We start from the raw sequence: 20,917 nt of genomic DNA on the forward strand, positions 1-20,917 counted from the left end.
TAAATGCCTTCTTAAGTCACTTCTGAAAACAGTACTTAGACACCTAAATCACTTAAGCAGTTTTGAATACTTTACCTAGAGTGCCTAGAGCTCAAGCATATTTATATTAAGACTAAATAGTAAATAGATATAATATTGACTCATTCTAATATCCTTACTGTAATTACAGTCCCAAATTACAGCATGCATACCCACCAATAAAATGTTCTTGTCCTTTTTCTACTGAAACATTTTGAGACGTGTAGCATGTCACCTCAGTAAAGTGGCAGGCATATCACAAGCTGATTTTTGGTTGTGACATATCACTGTTTCTAACTTATTACTTACATTGAAATACCAGGATTGATTATTGATTTAGATATACTATCCATATTTTTGCTGTCACAAGTGAAAATAAACCTGGATAGATATGAATAATCCATGGTTTATGGACTGCCCAGAGAGCATCAAATATCCACCTGCTGTCCCTGAGCGCTAGATTTTGCATGTAGATCTCTGAGTTAGCAGATGTGTACAGTCACATACAGGTGGACAGTCCCTTATCGGCAAGGCATGCGAGGAGGCTCATGAGCAAGTTCATAGGATATATTGCACTCGTAACATTTTCTACAGCTCTACTAGTGTCAGGATGGGATAACTAGATGGGCTAAAAGAGCATTGTGACAGCCAATTTTCTCAGTAGTGCCAAAACACAAGTGTTCAGAAATCATGAGTCAAGCTCCAGAAATCATGAAATTGACTTAAAAATAATGAGATTTTTAAAAATAACAAATTTGGGGTTATTTTGATTACCTTCTGAGGTTTTGGGGGGGAGTTGGCTTTGAGGTTCATGTTGTCAAGCTTGCCTCCACAATCATGACTGCTGGAACCTTTTATTCTTTTTTTTAAATGAAAGCTGAGATTCTCACCTAACCATATCATTCCTTGAGCTGGTGGTGTTTTAAGGACTAACAACACATATAATAGACTTGTGATAAAATTGTGAGAATGGGTAACACTAACTGCTATGCCAATGTAGAGAGCACTATCTCTGTAAAAGTGTTGCCGCTCTATGAAACCAAGGTTTGTCTACACTTAAAAGTTTTTCTGCTTTAATTATGCAGCATAATTAAAGTGGCAACTCCCAACTCTAATGTAGACACAGCTGTATATATCAGTATGAAGTGCTTATAAAGTTATAGTTTATTAAGCTATAATTAAGCTAATAAGCTATGCCAGTATAAAGTGCTTCCTACCAGTATTACTGAATCTGATAGCACTTTTACCTATGTCTGTAGAAAAGCAGGTCTCTAACCAATATAATTATGCCGGTAAAACTTTGTAAGTGTAGACCAGACCTGTGTTCAATATTTTCTGGGTCCTGCAGGAGCCACAAAACCCAAGCTGACATTTGGGATTTGCTATTTCTGAAGAGCAAGTAGCCATGGATGCTTATAAAGTTTTAACAGCTTTGTTTTCCACTACAGTAGCAAATCATATATTAGCATATCAAATAGACTTTTACTGTAGTCTCACAAAATAGTCCACAAAATGTAACAGACCAAGCACAAAATCTGCTCACCCAGTCTCTGTCTTGATGATTGTGATTATGAACATTTTTATATTTTATGTGCTTAAAATATATATAAATGACCCAGAGAAGGGGAAGAGTTGAATTTGCAGTGACATTTTGATATTCTCAAATCTCCTTTTGTAACAGGCAGCAAAGTTCTCAAGTTCAAATTTTTGCAGCTGCACATGCAAAAATGCATGCCTAATTTGCAAATGAAAATTAAGTAATTAAACAATCAGTTAGACACACAAATAGCAATTTACATGGGCAATTCCCTGACTTTCACACTCAGCTGCAGTGACTTCTCATGCTAATTAGGTGCAAAACAATTTGCACATAATTCTGGAAATCAGGTCCTTAAAGCTTTACTAGTGTGCACAGGACTTACTTCTCTGAAACTGTGAATCCTATATCATATCCATGAATAAATTTCCATCCCAAACCCCATTTAAAGCTTTCCTGGTGCTGAAATATATCATTGCAACAGAAAACAAAGCACCTATATTGGTGCAATTCCACTATACAAGGGTAGGAGTGCTAGATAGAAAAATGGGGCATGCAGGGATTGAAATTCATTGCCTTGGGTCTGAGGGGTTGGACAACCCAGAAGATCTGTTTTGCCTGCATTGTCTGTTTCTTCTCCAAAGACAGTGGGACCTGTTTTGGAGTTGTTCCACAATCAGTAAGTAGCCTTAAGATAAGAATTCCTTTTCTTCCCACTCACTAAGTATGGACCCTCCCACTGTCCACCCCAGCTACTTGGGCTGGACACCGGGCAGTGTACTTGGGCCTAAGTTCCTCAGATAAAAATGAATCTAGAATGGTAACCAAAAGCAGTGTGGTGGGTGTTCATGACCCACTAATGGGTGAGGGTGCTATGGAATCTTCAGGTTTGTCATTTGTTTAAAGTGACGGCACTGTATTTTATCAGTATGCTGACTGTGTGAGATACTTATTTTTATGATCTAGGGGTTGACTGCATAACTTTTGAGTGATGGAATGAAATGACTCAAAGCCACAAATGAGTTGTGTGTGATATGTGCATGTTAATTTTTCAGCAAATGCATAGGCAACTGTTCCATACTTTATTAACACTAGGGAGATCTTTCTTGGAAAATCAGAAGGTGGAATCAGTTGGGGGAGGTGGGAAGAGCAAGTAAATGAATATACTCAATTAATACACTAATAGCATATTATTTGTATAACAAGAAGTGAACTTGTTATTAGTACACTTGGAAACACAATTCATATGGCCATCACCGTTGACTGAGATCCCTTCCACACAAGGAGCCTAAAGGAAACTACTTTTCACAATTCTGGTGTTTATCCTGGCCAGAAAATTCAAAATGGGAGGTTTACCAGAGCCATTCAAACCATCTCATTTTATGCTGCTATTATTAAGCAATTCCATCTTGGTGTTCTGAATAACAAAACACTTTAATCCAGTTCCTGTGGTTTACAGAATCACCAGATTTCCTCCAGAGTATTACACTTCTCTAATACATGATTATGTAGAATAAGATTGGTACTGTGTTTTAACCAACAGGATTGCTGCATGCATAAGGAGAGAAAAGAAGCGAGCAGCAAGGGGACAGGAAAAGACATGAAGGGCTACAGGATACACTTCTTGGGGGCCTGATAATATGATAACCACAACAGCATAGCTCATAGTCTAAAATGTCATCCAAAATATGGAATATGGTTACCATATTGACATTTCCTCTCCTGTGTGTCACTGATCTGCTTCAACTTTTGTGAGCATGATTTCCCTGACCTTTCTCCACAAAACATAACTAAATCACACTACACTTTTTAAGAAGAGTCAGAGCAAATTTTTACAAGCTTAACCCAAATATCAGGAACTATCAGTGCAGAATGGAAGGGAAGAGACCATGTATAATGATAAATTACATTAGACTAGTCCAATGGACTACCAGTGCTAGCAATATGAGTAAGCTGAGTTAAAATCTCCAATGATTCTCAGGCTTCATCTTCACTGCCCAAAAGGTATGGTTTTAGCACAGGATAACTAATGTATGTTAGCTGTCCTGCTCTAAAATCTGAGTGGAGAAAAGGCAATGTAGTCTTTACTATGAGATAGCTAAACAATGTCAACACTATGACCACACCCAGGGTTGACCAAACTGTATGGTTGTTGAAAAGGGAAAAAATAATATCAAACTAAGAACTAAATTGGACTAGGGTAACACAAACTTGCTAATAATAACATTCCTAGGAAAGTCTGTGTTTAGAGCTTATTTTTGCATAAGAGTATTTCAGCTTTAGCTGATATTGGAAGTTGCAGACATCCAAACACTAAATCTTTTCTTCACTGACCCAGGGCTAAAGACTGTTTCACATAATTCAGGTGGCTAACATATCAAATGGCAGAAATGTAGGCCATAGTGAGAAATCTACATCCAGAAGTCAGATTTCTTAAAGCTTTGGTAAAAAAGGCTTCAAGTCTCATGAAGTGGATATGTAGATGAGACACTAAGAAAGACCATAATACCCAGTGATTACCTCCCAACATGTTACTTACCAGCACAATAGCCTGCAAGTAACGCTCATTCACCAAATCTGGCTTTCTGTGGAATTCATTCTCTTGTCCTAGATCTTCTCATTGAAAAGCCATCTTTGCAAAACCTTGTGGGCATTCAAGGCAAGGGAAATCTGAATACAGAAGTCCTAATTGTGATGGAAGATTTTGAATCTGGTGAAGTGACAGACAAATCACAGTAAAGTTAGGAACCAAACTATGAACTTTGCGCTTTTGGGGAGATCTTTATAACCATCTCCATCAACACAACTTTCTCCTTTAAAGATTATTATTCCAGGCAGAGCTCAAAGTAGAGGAAAAGGAAGTTTCTTACTTTAATCCTGAATTTCCTAATTAGTAGTAAATCAGTAGGAGACAAATAAAGTTGAATATGAAACTCAGAAACTCTGTTTTGTTGGTGAGTTAACCATTTTCCTTGTTGATAAATCTAGCATGTTCATTAGATAACCTTGGGATCTGTTGATTTTGTGGATGGACTTTATAATTTTGCAATTAGCTGACTTTTTTCTAAGTTAGAGACTGAATACTTATAGCCACATTATATCAGATTTCAGCACTTTGAAACAGATGTAACCAGTGTTTTGGATGGCACAGGAACAAGGAGGGAGAATGTATAATGGGAATGTCTATGCATTGTTTCCTATAATATGTGACATTGGTCACACTTGGGTATTATAAATCTCAGAATTTGTGAATAAAGAAGATACTTCAATTATTGCAAAACTCTGGTATTTATTTCATAATAACAGGGGGAAAAGTTTGTTTTTAATGGTGACCTTTTTCTTTAAAGAGCCATCTGTAAATTGATATAAATTGATTCCCATATCTAAAGATCAGAACCAACAAGGGAAATTAAAATTATAGAATTTTTTTCTAGAGGTCTGTGTTATCTTTTAGAATTCTTATGACTCTCTCTGTAGTTCAAACTCACAAGAACTTAAATATAGTGTCCATTTTATTAAGAAATGTATTTCTATATTTCATCATGTGTTCCCTTTTCTCAAGGCAATCACCTCTCCTGCAAAAAAGGAAACATCTAATAGCATTTCCTCCAGTGAACTCCAATAAAAGGGGGCAAGGAATAACAGAGGTAAAGATTCACGGGCATTACCATGTAAAAATTAATCTTTATGGCTTACTATGAATTGTTGGAAACACCAAAAAGCTCTGAAAATTATTAGTTCCATGTTGTTGTTACAAAGCTACTGTTCAGGGAAAGCTAAAACAGCCTTTATTTTGTCAGACTTGCTCTGAAACTAAGCATCTGGGAAATTCACTGGACAAGTTAAATGATAAGCTTAAACACACACCCCACCCCCTGTACACACAGCACAAAACTCTGTTATCCCTATGTAATGTTTCTCGTAACAATTTCTCTGGCCACTGAAATATGTACATCTTACCAGGGCAATTTTATTACAGTGGTGTGATGTTTTAACTCTTCTCTTCCCCAATATAAAAATAACACAGTATACAATTATAATGGGAAATGAAAATTAGGAAGGGCATTCAAAGACAAATAAAAATGCAAAGAAGCAAATGTGAGAGTAACAGTGACATTTTAGTATGTTGTATATGAAGAAAAAAGAAATTTGTAACTTAAATTACTGTATTAAAGTTGTCTGTGTTTCCCACTATACTTAGATGGTATAAGAACAAAAAATAAGTGAGAATAGTAGTTTCAATGTGATGAGTTGTTTGTTTGTCATTAAATTCTCTGAATTGATGGGTTAGCGTACACAAACACAATAGGGATTACACAAATCTCTTGGTTGAAGTCTCCCTCATTTAAACCTGTTTCTCCCTCCTTCCTGGAAAAAAGATAGTTTCCCTGAAATTAATATTTCCAGCTTTTGAAACAATGACTTAAACAAAAGATAATAGGTAAAGTAAGGTTTAGAAATCAGAGTCAATACCGGGGGGGAGGGGGATAATAAATACATACATAATCTTGGCCCCGGGCTAATTTTATGAAATTCCACAACCTAATGAATCTGTCAGCTGAGTGGCTGCTCCACTGAGAAGCCAGAAGACAAAAAGTACAGGTTGAACCTCTCTAATCCAGCACTCCCTGGTGCAGCAACATCCATGGTCCGGCACAGGAGCTGACTCCAGGGGTGCTACGGGGCTGGAGCACCCAAGGGGAAAAATTAGTGGGTGCAGAGCATCCACTGGCACCAAGCTCCCTCCTCTGTCACTCTCCCCCCGTGCCTCTCGTGTGCTGGCGGCCCTGCACTTACCACCTCCTCCTCCTCCTCCCTCCCAGCGTTTTGGAGCACTGCAAACAGCTGATTCGTGGCATTCAAGCTTTGTGAAGGAGGGGGAGGTCAGTGACTGGACCCCAGGCAGAGGGACGGTGGCTGGGACCCTCCCGCACCCCTTCTTCCGGCACCTGTGGAGACCTACTGGCATTCTGCATTGACTTCCCATGGTTCGGCAAATTCTCTGGTTCAGCACCGGTCAGGTCCTGAGGATGCAGACTAGAGAAGTTCAAACTCTTAATGAGTATATAACCTCTTGTAATTTACAAGTTAAGATCTTGCTTTGACAACACATGGATCAATTATATCCTCCCGGATTTAGTTTTGACATGTTAATGTTCGAATCAAAAGAGGCAAGTGTGAATAACTTAACTGTTTATATTGGCTAAAACTGAACTCACATAGGATGCCCTGACATACTGATCTGGAAAAAAAAAAGATGTATATGGATCTTTCATTTTCTGTTTCAGATTAAATGTGAGTTTAAATGGTTGTAGTTGTGTTGCAATACTAATGTCTTTGCTGAAATTAAATTTCATAAAATATCTTAGTTAAGCAAAATGTAGCAGAAAGTTACCCTAAGTAGGCAACTGTTTTCATATATGATATATCTCAAAACAATAGTTCAGTTTCATTTAACAGGGAATTAATGTCACTTTTGCTTTGCCAGTGCTTCCTGTTGCCAGTGAGTAGTCTATTCTTCTGTATGACAGAGTCCTGCAGTTGAATGACTAATAGTGTCAAAGGGCTATTAATATGCTAAGCCTTTTAGTGGCATGGGATAGCTCCATCCTATTCTCCCCAACTAGGGTGACCAGATGTCCTGATTTTATAGGGACAGTCCCAATTTTTGGGTCTTTTTCTTATATAGGCTCCGATTACCCCCCCCCCCCCACCCGCGTCCCGATTTTTTACACTTGCTGTCTGGTCACCCTATCCCCAACTGTTGCAATAGTGTGCTGTAACTCATCACTTGATTTGAGGAATTTAATGTCTGATTTTGGTATTAATTTAATCTATAGGCTCCAAAAGTAAGAACATTTTTACTGTATAGAAATAATGACCATTTAGTGTTCCAAAGTAATTTCACATAAACTTAAATAGAATAAATTAGTCATTTCACTCCATTTTAATATTATTTTGTATACCATATTTGCAAACCTACCTGTGAGATAGAAACTGCATAGCTTCTAGAATGATAATCCCATCAGTAACTTTTTATGCTAATACATGATTCAGTTTAATTACAAAACAGATTTCAGGCCTGCAGAGAGAGAGACTACACTGAAGTGCATGAGTGAGTAGTTCACTCTTTTCTGATCTTCATTTTTGTGATGAATTAAATACAGGTTACAGAATATCACTTCAAGGAAAAAAGTGTAGAAATTACATCATAAATGACACTGTGAGCAAACACCTGCAATACAACTAAATATGATTTTAACTATAGCTTTTTAAAAACTAAATCCTGTAAAGATGATCTTAAAATATCCTTTAACATAATCTCAAGAATTTTGGGGAGTACACATTGTATTGACCATTTAATAAACAGGTGAGGGTCCTACTCTCTCAAGATTTACATCCTTCATAGTTGATTTTTCAGATACATGGGAAAGTGATAGAACACAAGCCTCCTATTTAACATTCATGAAATTAGCACTCCCACCTGGATTTTTTTTAATACAAGATTTTTGACCAGTAAGAAGAGAGGCTACAAAAATCTAAAGAGGGTCTGAGAAGGAGCAAAAATTGGAAGATTAATTCCAAATAAACAAACCACAAGCACTGATTTACAAAAGCAATGAATAACAAATCTTGGGAAAAGTGTGATGTGCAAATTAAACTACTCTTGGCCAGATTCCAAATGCATGAAATATATTCATATAGCATGAAACCTGACCTTCAGGCTATTTTTTGGTAAGGTTTAAGGATTCTTTTACCAGTGTATGAAGCAAAACCAGATTTCTTTTAATGTTTCCTTACTGAAGCTCTGCAAACGTCTCATTAGAAACTTTGTAAATTTTATTTAGAAAATATTCATGTCACAAATAAGTTTTTTTATTTTTTTTTAATTTTTCTTTCAGTACTAGGGATAGTTGCATGAAAACAGTACTTTTATTCTTCAAGAATTTATCAACCATTGTCCTACAGGAGTCTTAGTCTCTTTGTGACATCATAATTCTCTTTGCAAAAACTAATTGTGACACCACAAACACAGACTGCAACTTCAAATGCAGTTAATCTGGCGAAAGTCACTGTCACCATTTAAAATATGTGAGGCTGGATTTTAGTAAAAGATTCTGATTGCCCCTGCTTGGGTACACCAGGAAGGTGAAGAGGCTTGGGTGGCCTTTTCCCCACCCACCATACCAATGCATGAAGGAAGCAGCCAGAATGTTACTGCTTACAGTCCCTGAGCGGCAGGATAGGGAATCAAAAGCACAGCCAAATGCAAGCAGTTCTCCAAATGTGGGATTGCCAAGGTATTTCGCTTATGACCCTCTTTCCCTCAGAAGTCCAAGCTGAGTGGGGGATGCACCCTACTCTTCTATATAGGAGATGTTGCAGAGTTGCCAACTGTCACAATATTTCATGATTTACTTAAATTCCAGCTTCTGGAGGCATGTGATTAGGAGAAAATGTCAGTTTTTATTAACATAAAAAAAGTTTCTAGCCCTCATGGTTGTGAAGAAAAGCTTCAAACTGCAAGGTGCAAGTGCACCCTAAAGGCTCCAAAGGAAGAAGGCTAATAAAATGAACCCAGACATTTATCATTTTAAAAAATCTCAAGCTTTTAAAACTAATCTCATGAAATTGTGGACCCTGACTCCAGACTTTTAAATTTGGGATTGGCAAATAGGGGCCTGTCACATCTAAATGTGTTCTTTCCAGTACTCTTAGATACATTGGTCTAAATCCTAGCCCACACTACAGACTCCCTTTCACCTCGATAGGTAGCTGGGGATTTCCCTTGCATGTGGGAACCCTAAACTGTTATGCACCGCCCTCTTCGAAGGCACCCCAGTGTAGGAGATATGTTGGGACATGCTCGTGGTGTGAGCGGCTGAGGATGAGGCTGCATTGTGCTGCATTCAAGTGGGGAATCAAAACTGGCATTTTCTTCAGCCTGATCCACAAGAAGGAGCAAAATAGCTCGCAACAGATGGCTTGCTTAACCTGGAGAGAAGGCAAACACATCCATCTTAAAACATCTCCTGTAAGCAGTGCAGCAAGATTGTCAGTTTCTCAATTCATGATCCTATTTCTGAGTTTGGTTGGGCTGGGGTGGAGAGAGACAATGAGCTTTGATATTTCTCCCCTTCCTCTGAAACTGAAAGATGGCATATTCAAAACTCAGAAGAGGAAATATTTTCCACCAATAATTAGACTGTGGAACTCACTGCCACTGGATGTTGTTGAAGCCAAGAACTTAGCAAGATTCAAAGATGGATTGGACATTTATATGAATAATAAGAATATCCAGAGTTATAATAGCTAATGCTACAAAAATATATTGGAAGGGAGATGAAACCTACTGTTTCCCATCTTAAATAACAGAGTAGGATGAGACCTTCATGCTGGGAACAAAATATCCAACACCTGCCTATTTTGAGGTTTCTTTAACTTTCCTCTGAAGCATTTGGTGCCAGCCACCGCTGGAGCCAGGATGCTAAAATAGATAGACCCTGAGTCTGACCTAATATAGTAATTCCGACGTTCCTATATATCTGCTCTAATAAGATCCTAGTTCACTCTTTCTCCACCTACCTTTGTGTGGGGTATGGCCACTGCATTACAAGTGCTTTATGTTATATATCTTTATTATTCTTCTATTAATCCCTCCAAAATCATTAATGCCATTTCTCTCAGCAAGACAAGGCAAATAAATCAAATCTGTAGTTTGCAGTCCAAGCCACGTCAGAGATATGTCAAGTCAAAAAAGTTAAGAACGTACTGAAACAATTAATAGGAAACATTTGACATATTGGCCAGATACTCTAGTGCATTGAGGCTACTTTGTGCTGCATCCTGGCTCTAAAACGTGTTTACATGGCTCAGTAAGGATCAAAGCAGTGTAAGGGTGAACATCCAGTGATATAAACTAGACAAACAAAAACTTGTGCAAAGATATGATCAGTGTATACATTTAAATAACTGATCGGTTAATCAGGGAGTCTTTTCTGTTATTTATTTTCTAAATACTCAACTTTTTTTATTGTTTATTTACATCTACTTTATATGATATAGAAAAATCTGCTTTTATGGCACTGTGTTTGTAATAATATTATTTTATTCAAGAACTCAGAATCCCTCTCTTTCATATCAAACTGTGTTCTCTTACAACCAATGCCTTTTGTCCCAAACCACTTGTGACCTCACTGGCCAAGTTTAGTTTTGACAATATATTCTTAAGCGGATCAGCAGAGATTCTAAAGATGGATGAACTGAAGAGGTTCCATTTAATTTGGGACTGAAAATTGGTAGGCAAGGCTCTAATCAAATAGCAGTTTTTTTCAATATTGGATAGAAACATTTCCTGAAGTCTCAATTTCAAATGAAGAACTAGGCAAGGGTTTCTTCTCAGAAAAGATGGTGATCAGATAGCATTATCTATCAAGGTGTTTCTGACCTGGGCTGCTTACAGCACTAGAACCAATATGAATTGCTCTCCTTTTATTGCTCTGAGACATCCAAAATGGCTCAGTCAGGGAACCAAAATCTTTCAAAAATATGAGAAAACAGATGGCTATAAAAATTCAGACTAAACTCTGCTTTGCCTCCTGCTTCAAGTAAAGAAGCAGCAGCAGAAATTATCCCACAGACGTTAAAGTTGCGCGCCCCTGCCCAAATAAACAATACAAAAAAGATTAACTGATCTCTGCTGACGTCAAACAATAAAAACAGTTTCTCAGCATTGGCAAGCTAGACAAGCCTGAGGGTTTCTATTGTAAATCCCAGTGGCCTGACGTCACTCACTGGGATGGTGTGTGTGGAAGGAGTTCTCTCACCACCATGGCAGCAATATCCGCCTGAAAGGGATTTTTAAAGCCCTGTGGGTTATGTCACTTGTGCCAGTGGTGGATGGTGAGATCTCTCAGGATGGCAGCTATACAAGCCTGAGGGAAGTGAGCTGCCATCCCAGCAGCCTCCCATCACTCACTCTGATGGTAGTGGGTCAGTTGGGATTCCTTGGCGGCCTTCAGGGCAACAGTTAAAAAGATTTTGGGTCACATGTCAATGTATCACTTGAGAGCAGTGGGTACAAAAAGTGTGTGGAGGGGGAGGTTGCTTTTGTTTTCAATTTTTAGTTCACAAGGATGGACATGCAGGGAATAAAGGGAGTTTTTCTGTAAGTCTGTTTGCATGTTAAACTTACAATGGAGCTGAGATTGCCTGGTTTTAATTTTTTCCCCTCCTGTATGAGCTGTGGTGTTTCATTGAAGACCCCTACAAAAGGGAAAAAATTAAAACCAGACAACTCCAGCTCTATTGTAAATGTCACATGCAATCAAACAGACTTGAAGAAAACTGTCCCTTTCCCCACCAACCTGGCTACCATTTGAGGATTGCACTTAGATACACCATATCCTCCCACACCCCACATTTTTATATTCACTGATCTTTTAAGATCGAAATTGGCTTCTGAAGCAAAATCCTCCATTAAATAGTATCTTGGCACGCACACTTTAGAAGGGTTTACAACAGGAGAAAAGACTATCCTCCACTGCAAACACTTGCAAAAAAACTGCAAGTAGAATTGTGGCTGACGTTTCATCAGTGAGATAAAGTTTTCTGGCTACAAATGGGACCAAAGAAGCCAGTCTTTCAAAGGAAAGCCCCAAACCCTCAAATACTTATGCATGTGAGTAACTTTTCACATGTGAGTAGACCCATTACGTTGGGACTACTCACACGCTTAAATGTTTGCAGGATCAGAGCCTAAGTCAGGATGGCCACTTAAACTACAGTTTCCATATATAAAAGCAATAGAACAAACAAATAAAAACAGAGCTAATATTGCACATTAACTGTCATCACTGTGATTGGTTTACTTGTATGTTGTATCCTTCCCCCCCCAGTCTTCTTCTGTTCTTTGTCTCTTTAGGTGGTGAGCTCTCTGAGACAGGGGCTATGTCTTCCTACATGTTTGCACATTGCACAGCACAAATATTAAATAATAATAATTTAGGAACATCCGTAGAATTTTGCTTTACACTGGTTACTCTGCTATCTATTTGCAGCATTGAATTCTCTGTGTCAGACTGATCTACTTGGATGCGGAGTAAAACCATCTGCATGAATCTTATTCCTACAGAAAAGGAATAATAATAAAAAGTTAAATTTTCTTCTTGAGTACTTACAAGATGTGTGCAACAACCAGTGAAATCAATGGGACTTGCTCACGCATATTTAAAGGGAAAATATTACCCTAAATCTTTATAGAAAACAATAGGTACCATGAAGATAAATATTATTCAGCACAATTAGTGCTGCCATGCAGACTGTTTCAGTCTTGATGGATTGTTTTTCATAGTACAACTGTGATAACAGACCAGCCTGTAGCCAGCATTATAAATGAAATGTTTAAGTCTTCATTAGAGTGTGGACATTCCCAAAGTAATTCCTGTTTTGCTGCTGTCTCAAAAATAAAGACTTTAGCTGAATTCTCTTTTTGGATGCATGAAACACATACATTTTCTAAGTAGTTAACTTAGGTCTGGACTGCACATAGAAGTTGCATCAGTTTAACTAAAGGAATGATGTAGCACTGGTTTAGTTAAAGTGGTGCAACTTTATGTGTGGATACACATCATCAGCTAAACCAAGGTAAACCTGTTTGAAAATGATGTAAGAGTGTCCACAATAAACTGCACCAATTTAACTAAATCAGTACAATATCATATCTTTAATTAAGCAGGTGCAACTTCTATGTACAGCCCAGACCTAAGTTAAGGATTTGCTATGGATCAATCAGTCGACTTAAGCAATGCAAAAAAAAAATTATGAAATTTTGTTTGACTAGCTCTAACCTCAATACAGCCCAGTGCAACAGCATTGCAAAACTCTGGATCTGACTCTAGGATACTACTGGATCCAGCCAATTTTTGACAACCATCCCTTAAATTATAATTCCTAAACAGAGAACACATATAGCTGCTCCTACTGCACCAATAAAATTAGTACACATCCTGGCATGACGGGGTCACAGAACCCTGGATCTGGCGCCTCAATTTGTGGTTTCATCCCTCCTAATTCTACTGCACAAAAGTAGAAGCAACTCCTATGGGGGAAAAAAAATCTGTACCCAGCACATCCCAGTATGATAGCACTGCATTCCAGTATGATAGATCTGTCCAGTTGTGAGTCTCACCTCAAAAAGTCCATTGTTTAAAAAGAGAACAAGTGTGGTTGTTCCTGCTCCTACTCCCTCAACAACAAAATAAAATACCCAGACCCCAACGGATCCCAGTACAATAGTCCCAAAGAACTTGAATCTAGCACCTGGGCCCTGCCAGTTTTTGGTTCCAATATTCAAAGTTCCACTAAATAGATCTTTAGCTTTAGCTGCTCCGGCTGCACCTTACAAATCTAAACACTGGTATGCCCCAGTAAATCAGCACTGCAAAAACTTGGATTTGGCATCTGGGTCCTTTCAGAACCTGCCAAATGCTGGCCACAAACCCAGAAGTTGTATCATCAATTTTGAGAACAAGTGTTGACCCTACTATTTCACCAAAAAAAATCAGGACACATCACATTCTGGTACAAGAAAGCTGCAAAAATTCTAATTTGGCACCCATATCTTCCTGGTCTTGTTAGCTTTTTGGCAGCATGGCCTCATTTTTACCATCTAAATAATTCCCTCTAGCCTTCCGAATAATTCAGATCTCAGTATACAATGGTACCACAGAACCACACAAACATGTATCCAGCCACTGAATCTGTCAAGGTTCACCTGGTTTTGGCAGGGAAGATCCAAATAGTATTATTACTAACCAACTGCATTTGAGTTTTCCTTTACAGGAATTCTTCTATATCTGTAGCAACATACTATGTTCTTGGCTACAACATATATATGTCAGTACTGTAATTTACCTCCCTGGTTACTGTGATGAAGTAAAAAAATTCACTCCACTTTTAGAGATATTAGTGGTTCTAATGTCATTCATTGTAGAAAGTGAACCACAACATGCATAGGTGCTGGAACTAGGGCTGCTGGGGGTGCAGTAGCACCCCCTAGCTTGAAGTGGGTTCCATTATATACAAGGTTTATATAGTTTTGTTCAATGACTTTCAGCACTCCCACTATAAAAATTGTTCCAGCACCCCTGTCAACATGTTGGAATATGGATTATTTTAGTCGACTAGGAAAAACTGCACATCTACTACATTTAGATGGTAAAATGAGTTTGTAGCCAAAACTTAGCTGGATCTGGCAGGATCCAGGTGCTAAATCAGGATATTTGTAATGCTGTTGCTTCCAGATGCATCAGGGTCTGAATTGTTTGTGTAAGAGGAGCATTCTTTTGTTCTCTGTTTATGACATATAATTCGGAGAGGAATAGGCCCAAAAATTCCTAGGTGCCAATTTGCAACAATTTGTAGTACATTTGCACCACACTATGTCAGGGTCTGGGATTTTCTGAAACACAGAGAATGCCTAGACTTCTTTATTTTACAGTTTAGGGGCTTGGATGTAAAAAGTAGGAAAGATCCAGGCATCTCCCTGCCTGGTCTCCCTCCCCGCCCTCTTTGCCATTCCCTCTCCCCCTCCCCACGGCCCCCGCTTGCCGGGAGGTAGCGGATGATTGGCGCCTTCGCGTTTCCTCGCTGGGCGGAGGAGTTTTGGCCCTGGGAGGCCGCCGTTTCGCAGCGGTTCTGGCACCACCAGCATGGCGGCGGCGTTGTCAATGTCAGCGGCTCGGAGGCAGCTTGCGAGGGGGAGAGGCGCGTTCGCTGCCTGCCTGACTCCGGCCAGGTAACGGGGGCCCTACACACCCCTCCCGGCCCGCGGGGCGGGGTATGACGGACTCCGGCCGCGGCCCGTTGTTGTCAGCGGGGCGCCTACTCCGGCCCCGCCGGGGAGAGCGAACAGCCCCGTGGGGCTCCGTGTGAGCGGCGCTCGCAGCCCCTGTACTGGGGGGCGGGGGGCGTTCCCGGGGCCTGGCCTCAGCGCTTCTGCCACCTGCCACGCCTGGCACCTGGGCCTTGCTCGGCGCTGCTGAAACACAGGCCCAAGGTGCCCGGTTTCCGCGGGCGATGGCCGCCTGCCGAGGGGTGAGGAAGACAGAGCGTGGTGTTGTTCCGTATCCCGCCCCCCGGTATGATTCCCCTGCCCGCCTGCTGTGCTTTTGCTTTATCTCACCCTTCCGGTGTTACAGATCAGACAGAGCGGCTGTTCGCCTGGGCACTTCCTCTGACCAAAGTTTCTTATCTTGGTGCCCTTTCTTCTACTTCGGGGGAGAAAATGAGCTCCATGCGGCTCGCTGCGAGGGAGGTCTCTCCCCAGATCTATCTCAAAAACAAAAAGAGCCTCTGTGGAACATCAAGGATCTATGGGCTTTTCTGGACGAGTGTCCTTGGTCATGTTAACCTTCTCTCTTTCTCTCTCTGTTGTTTTGGTGCTCTGGTTGTCCTTTTACTCGATGCCCTCCTCCTTGAGGTGACAGCAATTGAGCACTGTGTAAAATTATTCCTGCATCTGTTGTGAAATTCTTTAGAATCTGTTAATAAAAACGTGACTTATTAATACCTTCTCATGCACAAAGGTGAAACTTGAGTTAAAATTACACCTAGCAAGAGATTGTAAAATAAAGATAGCACTGAAAAATACTTCAGGTTTTTATTTAACTATGCAAAATGACCTTTGTTTATACTTAAGAAGAAGAAGGATGGTGGATAGTGCACTGGCCTGGGATTGGGAGACCCAGGTTCAATTCTCTTCTCTGCCTTTAACTTCTTGTATGTTATCTTGGGCAAGTCACTTGGTCTCTTTGTTTCTCAGTTTCCTATCTGCAAAATAGTACTTTCCTACCTCACAGGGGTGTTTTACAGACATGAGGCACTCAATTACTGTTGTAATGGTGGAGGGAGTCATATAAGTAAAAAAGGAAAATAGAACCTTTATTCTGTGAGGAGTTCAGGGTTCATGATACTTTACGGTACACAGTTCGTTGCATGACCATGGATTGCTATGTGCACACAGAGCCCCGTTACATTTCTGGGGCTCTCCATGGGCACAGCAGTAGACTGGTGCACAATGAATTGGAGGATGAAGGCCTGATTCTGAATAATTTTAAGATTGAGTTTAAACACCCACAATCAAGGAAATTCTGAGTTCAGCCTGAAACAACATTCATGTTTTTTTTATCTATTTTTTTTTTTAGACCCAGCAAAACACAGGGTATCAGAGTCCCAGAAGATTCAGGACCCTCATAATTCTTCACAAATAAATTGAAATTAGAGCATCGAGCTTCATATATACCAAGTTGTGACCATTTTCTGTCCCGAGTTGTGTGGTTTTTTTTTAAAACCCTTCCATTTGATTTTATCTTTGTTTAAATCAAGTGGCACTTAAGTAGAATAAGAGGAAAGTGGAATGCATGTGAGAAGCTTATTGGAGCAAATTACATAAAAATTCCTCAGGAGACCAGAAAAGTGATGCTGGAAGCAGGGCTGCCCTAGACCAAATGACGTCCCAGATGAGGACGTCCCAGATGAGGAGTGTCTTCAGTATGTTCCCCTCCCACTTGTTAAAAAATAAGGCATTCAAAAGTTTTTTATTTGCTGCCCATTTCATGACTTTGATGCATAATTAATCCCTGTCATATAAGACTGACTGGCAATGCCCCGCCCCTAATATACCCACGAGGGGATGGCTGACAACATTCTAAGAGGTTTGCGGAAAATGTAGTTCTCAGAAATTTTGGAAGGTTCCACAAGATTCTACAAAGGTCCAGAACATTCTAGGACGTTAGTGAAAATGAATCTACATACGGAATACCTGAAACATTTTACTTGGAACATTCTATTTTCCCTTTTGTCACTAACAGCAAAAATAGTACCCTGAATCGGCGTCCCCCAAGCCCGGCACCCCAGGCGGTTACCTGCCTCTAAATCCGGCCCTGGTGGGAAGAACTTACTTACACTTTAGTAGTAGTTGTGAAAATTTTACTCTGCTGTTTTACCCAATCTTCCTTTTTTACATAAGAGTATGTGTGGGTGTACAGTGGTGGAACCTCCTAAAAATAGCATTTCTTAATTGAAATATTGTAGCATTGCAGTCAAATGCCACCCAAATAGTTGTATGAAAACTATCTTCGCTGTAGGAATTTTAACAGCAGCTGCATTTGAGTCCTTCAGTGAGCTCTCATGGGTGCACCCATATACAGCAACTTTCAGGATCAGGGTCCTGGTATTTTGACACACACCCCACCTGAAGAAGACAATGTGCCAGAAAGATACTGAATTATGAAGATAGTGTCAGTACACCTTCATAATGAGCTTGATTTTAAGGTGTTATATCTCAACTCTTAAACTTTGCTGCTTTTAACAAAATAATAATAATTTGCATAGACCTCGGTCGTCTTGATGTCTTGTATTGAAATTGTCATGAGATGAAATTTTTTGAGGGCTTGGAAGAAAAATCTACAGAGACTACATCTAAACTACATTTTTTCTAGGATTTTCTTATTCTAGTTGAAATGCTTTGGTTTTGCTTCCTCTCTCTCAAGAGTTGAAGATAGGAATTTCAGACTTCACATGATATTTATACAAGGACTTTTCTGTCTTGTAGCTGGATGCAGCTTTTGTCTATTTAATTAGATATAGAAATAATGTAGCAGGATTTGCCAAAATCTTCAGAGCCTGAGGGTGGCAAGAGTTCTCTTAAGTCTTGATCATGCACTCCTTTTATAACTAAAACTTTTCATTAAAGTAAATGAGAAGTTTTGTCCTGCATACAGGATTGGCCAGTACTGGTTTCTTTTAATAAGTTCCTGGACACTACATTCCCCTCGGCCTGCCTGTTGTCTTGGTTCTCCTTTTAATAACTTCTTGATATATATATTTGTACCTTTTATATTATGAATTGTCTTATGTTAGTGCAGTGTGGCATTCTCCTGCTTTTCTTCTGGCTTTTACTTATAGAAGAGCAGCCAATTTAATTTTGTCACCATAATCTTAAAGGAGCCTTAAAGGAACACTTACATTTTTTTAATGTAATAGATGTCATAAGGTCCTGTGGTAACAAGTGACTTGCCTACTATATTTTGGGTCCTCAATTTAACACTACCATTTAGAGTTGGCTGAGTTTTAGAGAAAATGTTTCCTATAAGGAATGTCAAATAGGATAGCTTAATATCCTATTCTGGAATAATTAGTTGGTAAAGCATTCAGATGCCATGATGCTGATTCCTCTATAAGGGACATACTTAGGTGGACTCTGGAACCTTGGATTCAGTTCCTAGCAAGGTTGACATCATCCTTCATCATTCATTGGCAGATAAACTGTATACCTTGCAGTTTATTGTGTGGGGTTCTCTTTTGGATGAGAATTTAAACTGAGATCTTATCTGCTCTGCATGGATTCTGAAGTGTCATAGTGCTTTTGGTAAGAATATGGGTATGTCATTGTCCTTGGTTGAAAAATGTGTTCCAGGCCTGACTAGGGCCACTGTCATTCCACTAAAAGGTAGTGTTTTTGTCAAGAGATTCCTGAATAAGATGCTAGAATTTTAAGTTATGAGGGTATTTGAATGATTGGCTTGATGGTCTTGTAGCAGCACACTGCTTTCTCTTTTCCAAGTTCAAAATAGGGTTTGATCCATACTGATAGAAGCTTGATGCAGTACAAAAGCGCCTAGATTATAAAAAGAGAATTTCTCTGGTAGTTTGAATTGAAGCTGTCTAGAATTAGAATGAGTAACTTCAAGCATCAGGCTCATTTGCAGTGGCCTAAACGAATCTTAGTCTTGTGCACATGAAGCTTCTGATATTTCTCTCAGATTTTGGGCAGGACAATATGGGTGTCGTCTGAGTTTGAAAATTATTCTTGGGATCATTTTCCAGTAATCTGATGAGAAGTTCTCCTCTGGATTCTCTAGATGACCTTGATTGTTACTTATGACTCCAGTTGAAGTGGTTTATCATGCCAAGGCAGTTAGGTACTTTGCAAATCATGTGCCATATTTGAACTTCTCAACAACGTTGACCTAATCATTGAAAGCACAAGGTCACAATACTTGACTATCGGTATGTGAAAGCAGAGATGTATTTATGGAGGTGGTGTAGCAGAAATTCTCCGAGCTTGTCATTAAATGCATGCTTTGCGTCCAAGCAAAATAGGAAACACAGAGTAGTAGTTGAATCTTGTTCTTGAGTTTGTATGTATTGTAGCTATGCAATATATGTTCACAATAATTAGAAACCAATCCTGAGACCATAGAGCAGGAGTTGGCAACCTCTGGCACGCGGCTCACCAGGGTAAGCACCCTGGCGAGCCGGGCCAGTTTGTTTACCTGCTGTGTCCACAGGTTTGGCCGGTGGCGGCTCCCACTGGCCGCGGTTCACCGCTTCAGGCCAATGGGGGCGGCGGGAAGTGGCGTGGGCTGAGGGATGTGCTGGCCGCAGCTTCCCGCCGCCCTCATTGGCCTGGAGCGGCCAACCATGGCCAGTGGGAGCCGCGATTGGCCAAACCTGCGGATGCGGCAGGTAAACAACCTGGCCCAGCCTGCCAGGGTGCTTACCCTGGCGAGCTGCATGCCAGAGGTTGCTGACCCCTGACGTAGAGGAATGACAAAATAAAAAGAAACCCTGTTCATTTCCTCTCTGCTCTGCCAATCACAGAGGGAGAGCATGGTAATGAATATAAAAGGTAAGGTAATCCCTTAACATTTGTTTCCATAAACATACTTATCAGGTAATTTCATTGTTTTTGTTTGTTAGTTTAATGGAACGTTGAGTGAAGAAAGTGGATTATATTGAATGAGCTTCAGAGATCTGGAGCTTGGTAGACCATACAACTGTGAAAATTATCTGGTGGTATACAAGGATATGAGCAGGCTTAACTCTCCCACCCCATTATTTTTTTCTCTCTCTCTCTCTCCTGATTCTACTACCCCATTCTTTTCTCTCTGCATCTAGTCTGTCTCACTTCTTAGTTTGTCCAGTTTAGAAGTTGAAGAAAGAATCCATTTGCATAACCCTCCGATATTCAAACACTTCCAGAGATGTGGTTTCCAAGATCAGACTGATTAGCAATATGCGTTTCTAGTTATTTTCTAGTCTAGAACAGTTCTTATGCCTAGGATTTTTGAGCAAACTGAACTGATGGATTTAAAAATCTGCTTATCTGTACTCTACTAGTGCCTGTTTGAATGTCTATTTTATGTGGCTATCTGTATACATACAAACGAACCCTTGGAACTGGTGACAGCTGCCATTGCAAAAACAACGAGTCCTTGTGACACCTTAGCGACTAACACATTTATTTGGGCATAAGCTTTCATGGGTTGTAACCCACTTCATCAGATGCATGGAGCG

At 39.8% G+C, this 20,917-nt stretch overlaps 1 protein-coding gene and 1 long non-coding RNA gene across 5 annotated transcripts in view; both read left to right on the top strand.

The window, feature by feature from the left end:
* Positions 1–2,090: 2,090 nt before the first annotated feature.
* Positions 2,091–6,778, top strand: LOC120407539. 2 transcript variants are annotated; one of them, XR_005600094.1, is made up of 3 exons: positions 2,091–2,234; positions 5,118–5,202; positions 6,379–6,778. It is a non-coding gene; the product is annotated as an uncharacterized LOC120407539 (long non-coding RNA). The 2 variants fall into 2 exon arrangements; XR_005600095.1 differs by lacking the exon at positions 2,091–2,234 and adding an exon at positions 4,439–4,509.
* Positions 6,779–15,094: 8,316 nt separating this feature from the next.
* The window catches only part of NDUFS4 (NADH:ubiquinone oxidoreductase subunit S4), a 60,314-nt gene continuing 54,491 nt past the window's right edge, over positions 15,095–20,917 (top strand). The window contains exon 1 of one of the 3 annotated variants that reach the window (XM_039545981.1): positions 15,095–15,353. In XM_039545981.1, coding sequence (XP_039401915.1) covers positions 15,180–15,353 — 174 coding nt within the window. In that variant the 5' untranslated portion in view covers positions 15,095–15,179. Of the gene's footprint in view, positions 15,354–15,540; positions 15,697–20,917 lie in introns of those variants that run through there. The other 2 variants (XM_039545982.1, XM_039545983.1) reach the window with 2 other exon arrangements.

Source organism: Mauremys reevesii, linkage group 6 (assembly GCF_016161935.1).
Source record: "Mauremys reevesii isolate NIE-2019 linkage group 6, ASM1616193v1, whole genome shotgun sequence".
NCBI lineage: Eukaryota > Metazoa > Chordata > Testudines > Geoemydidae > Mauremys > Mauremys reevesii.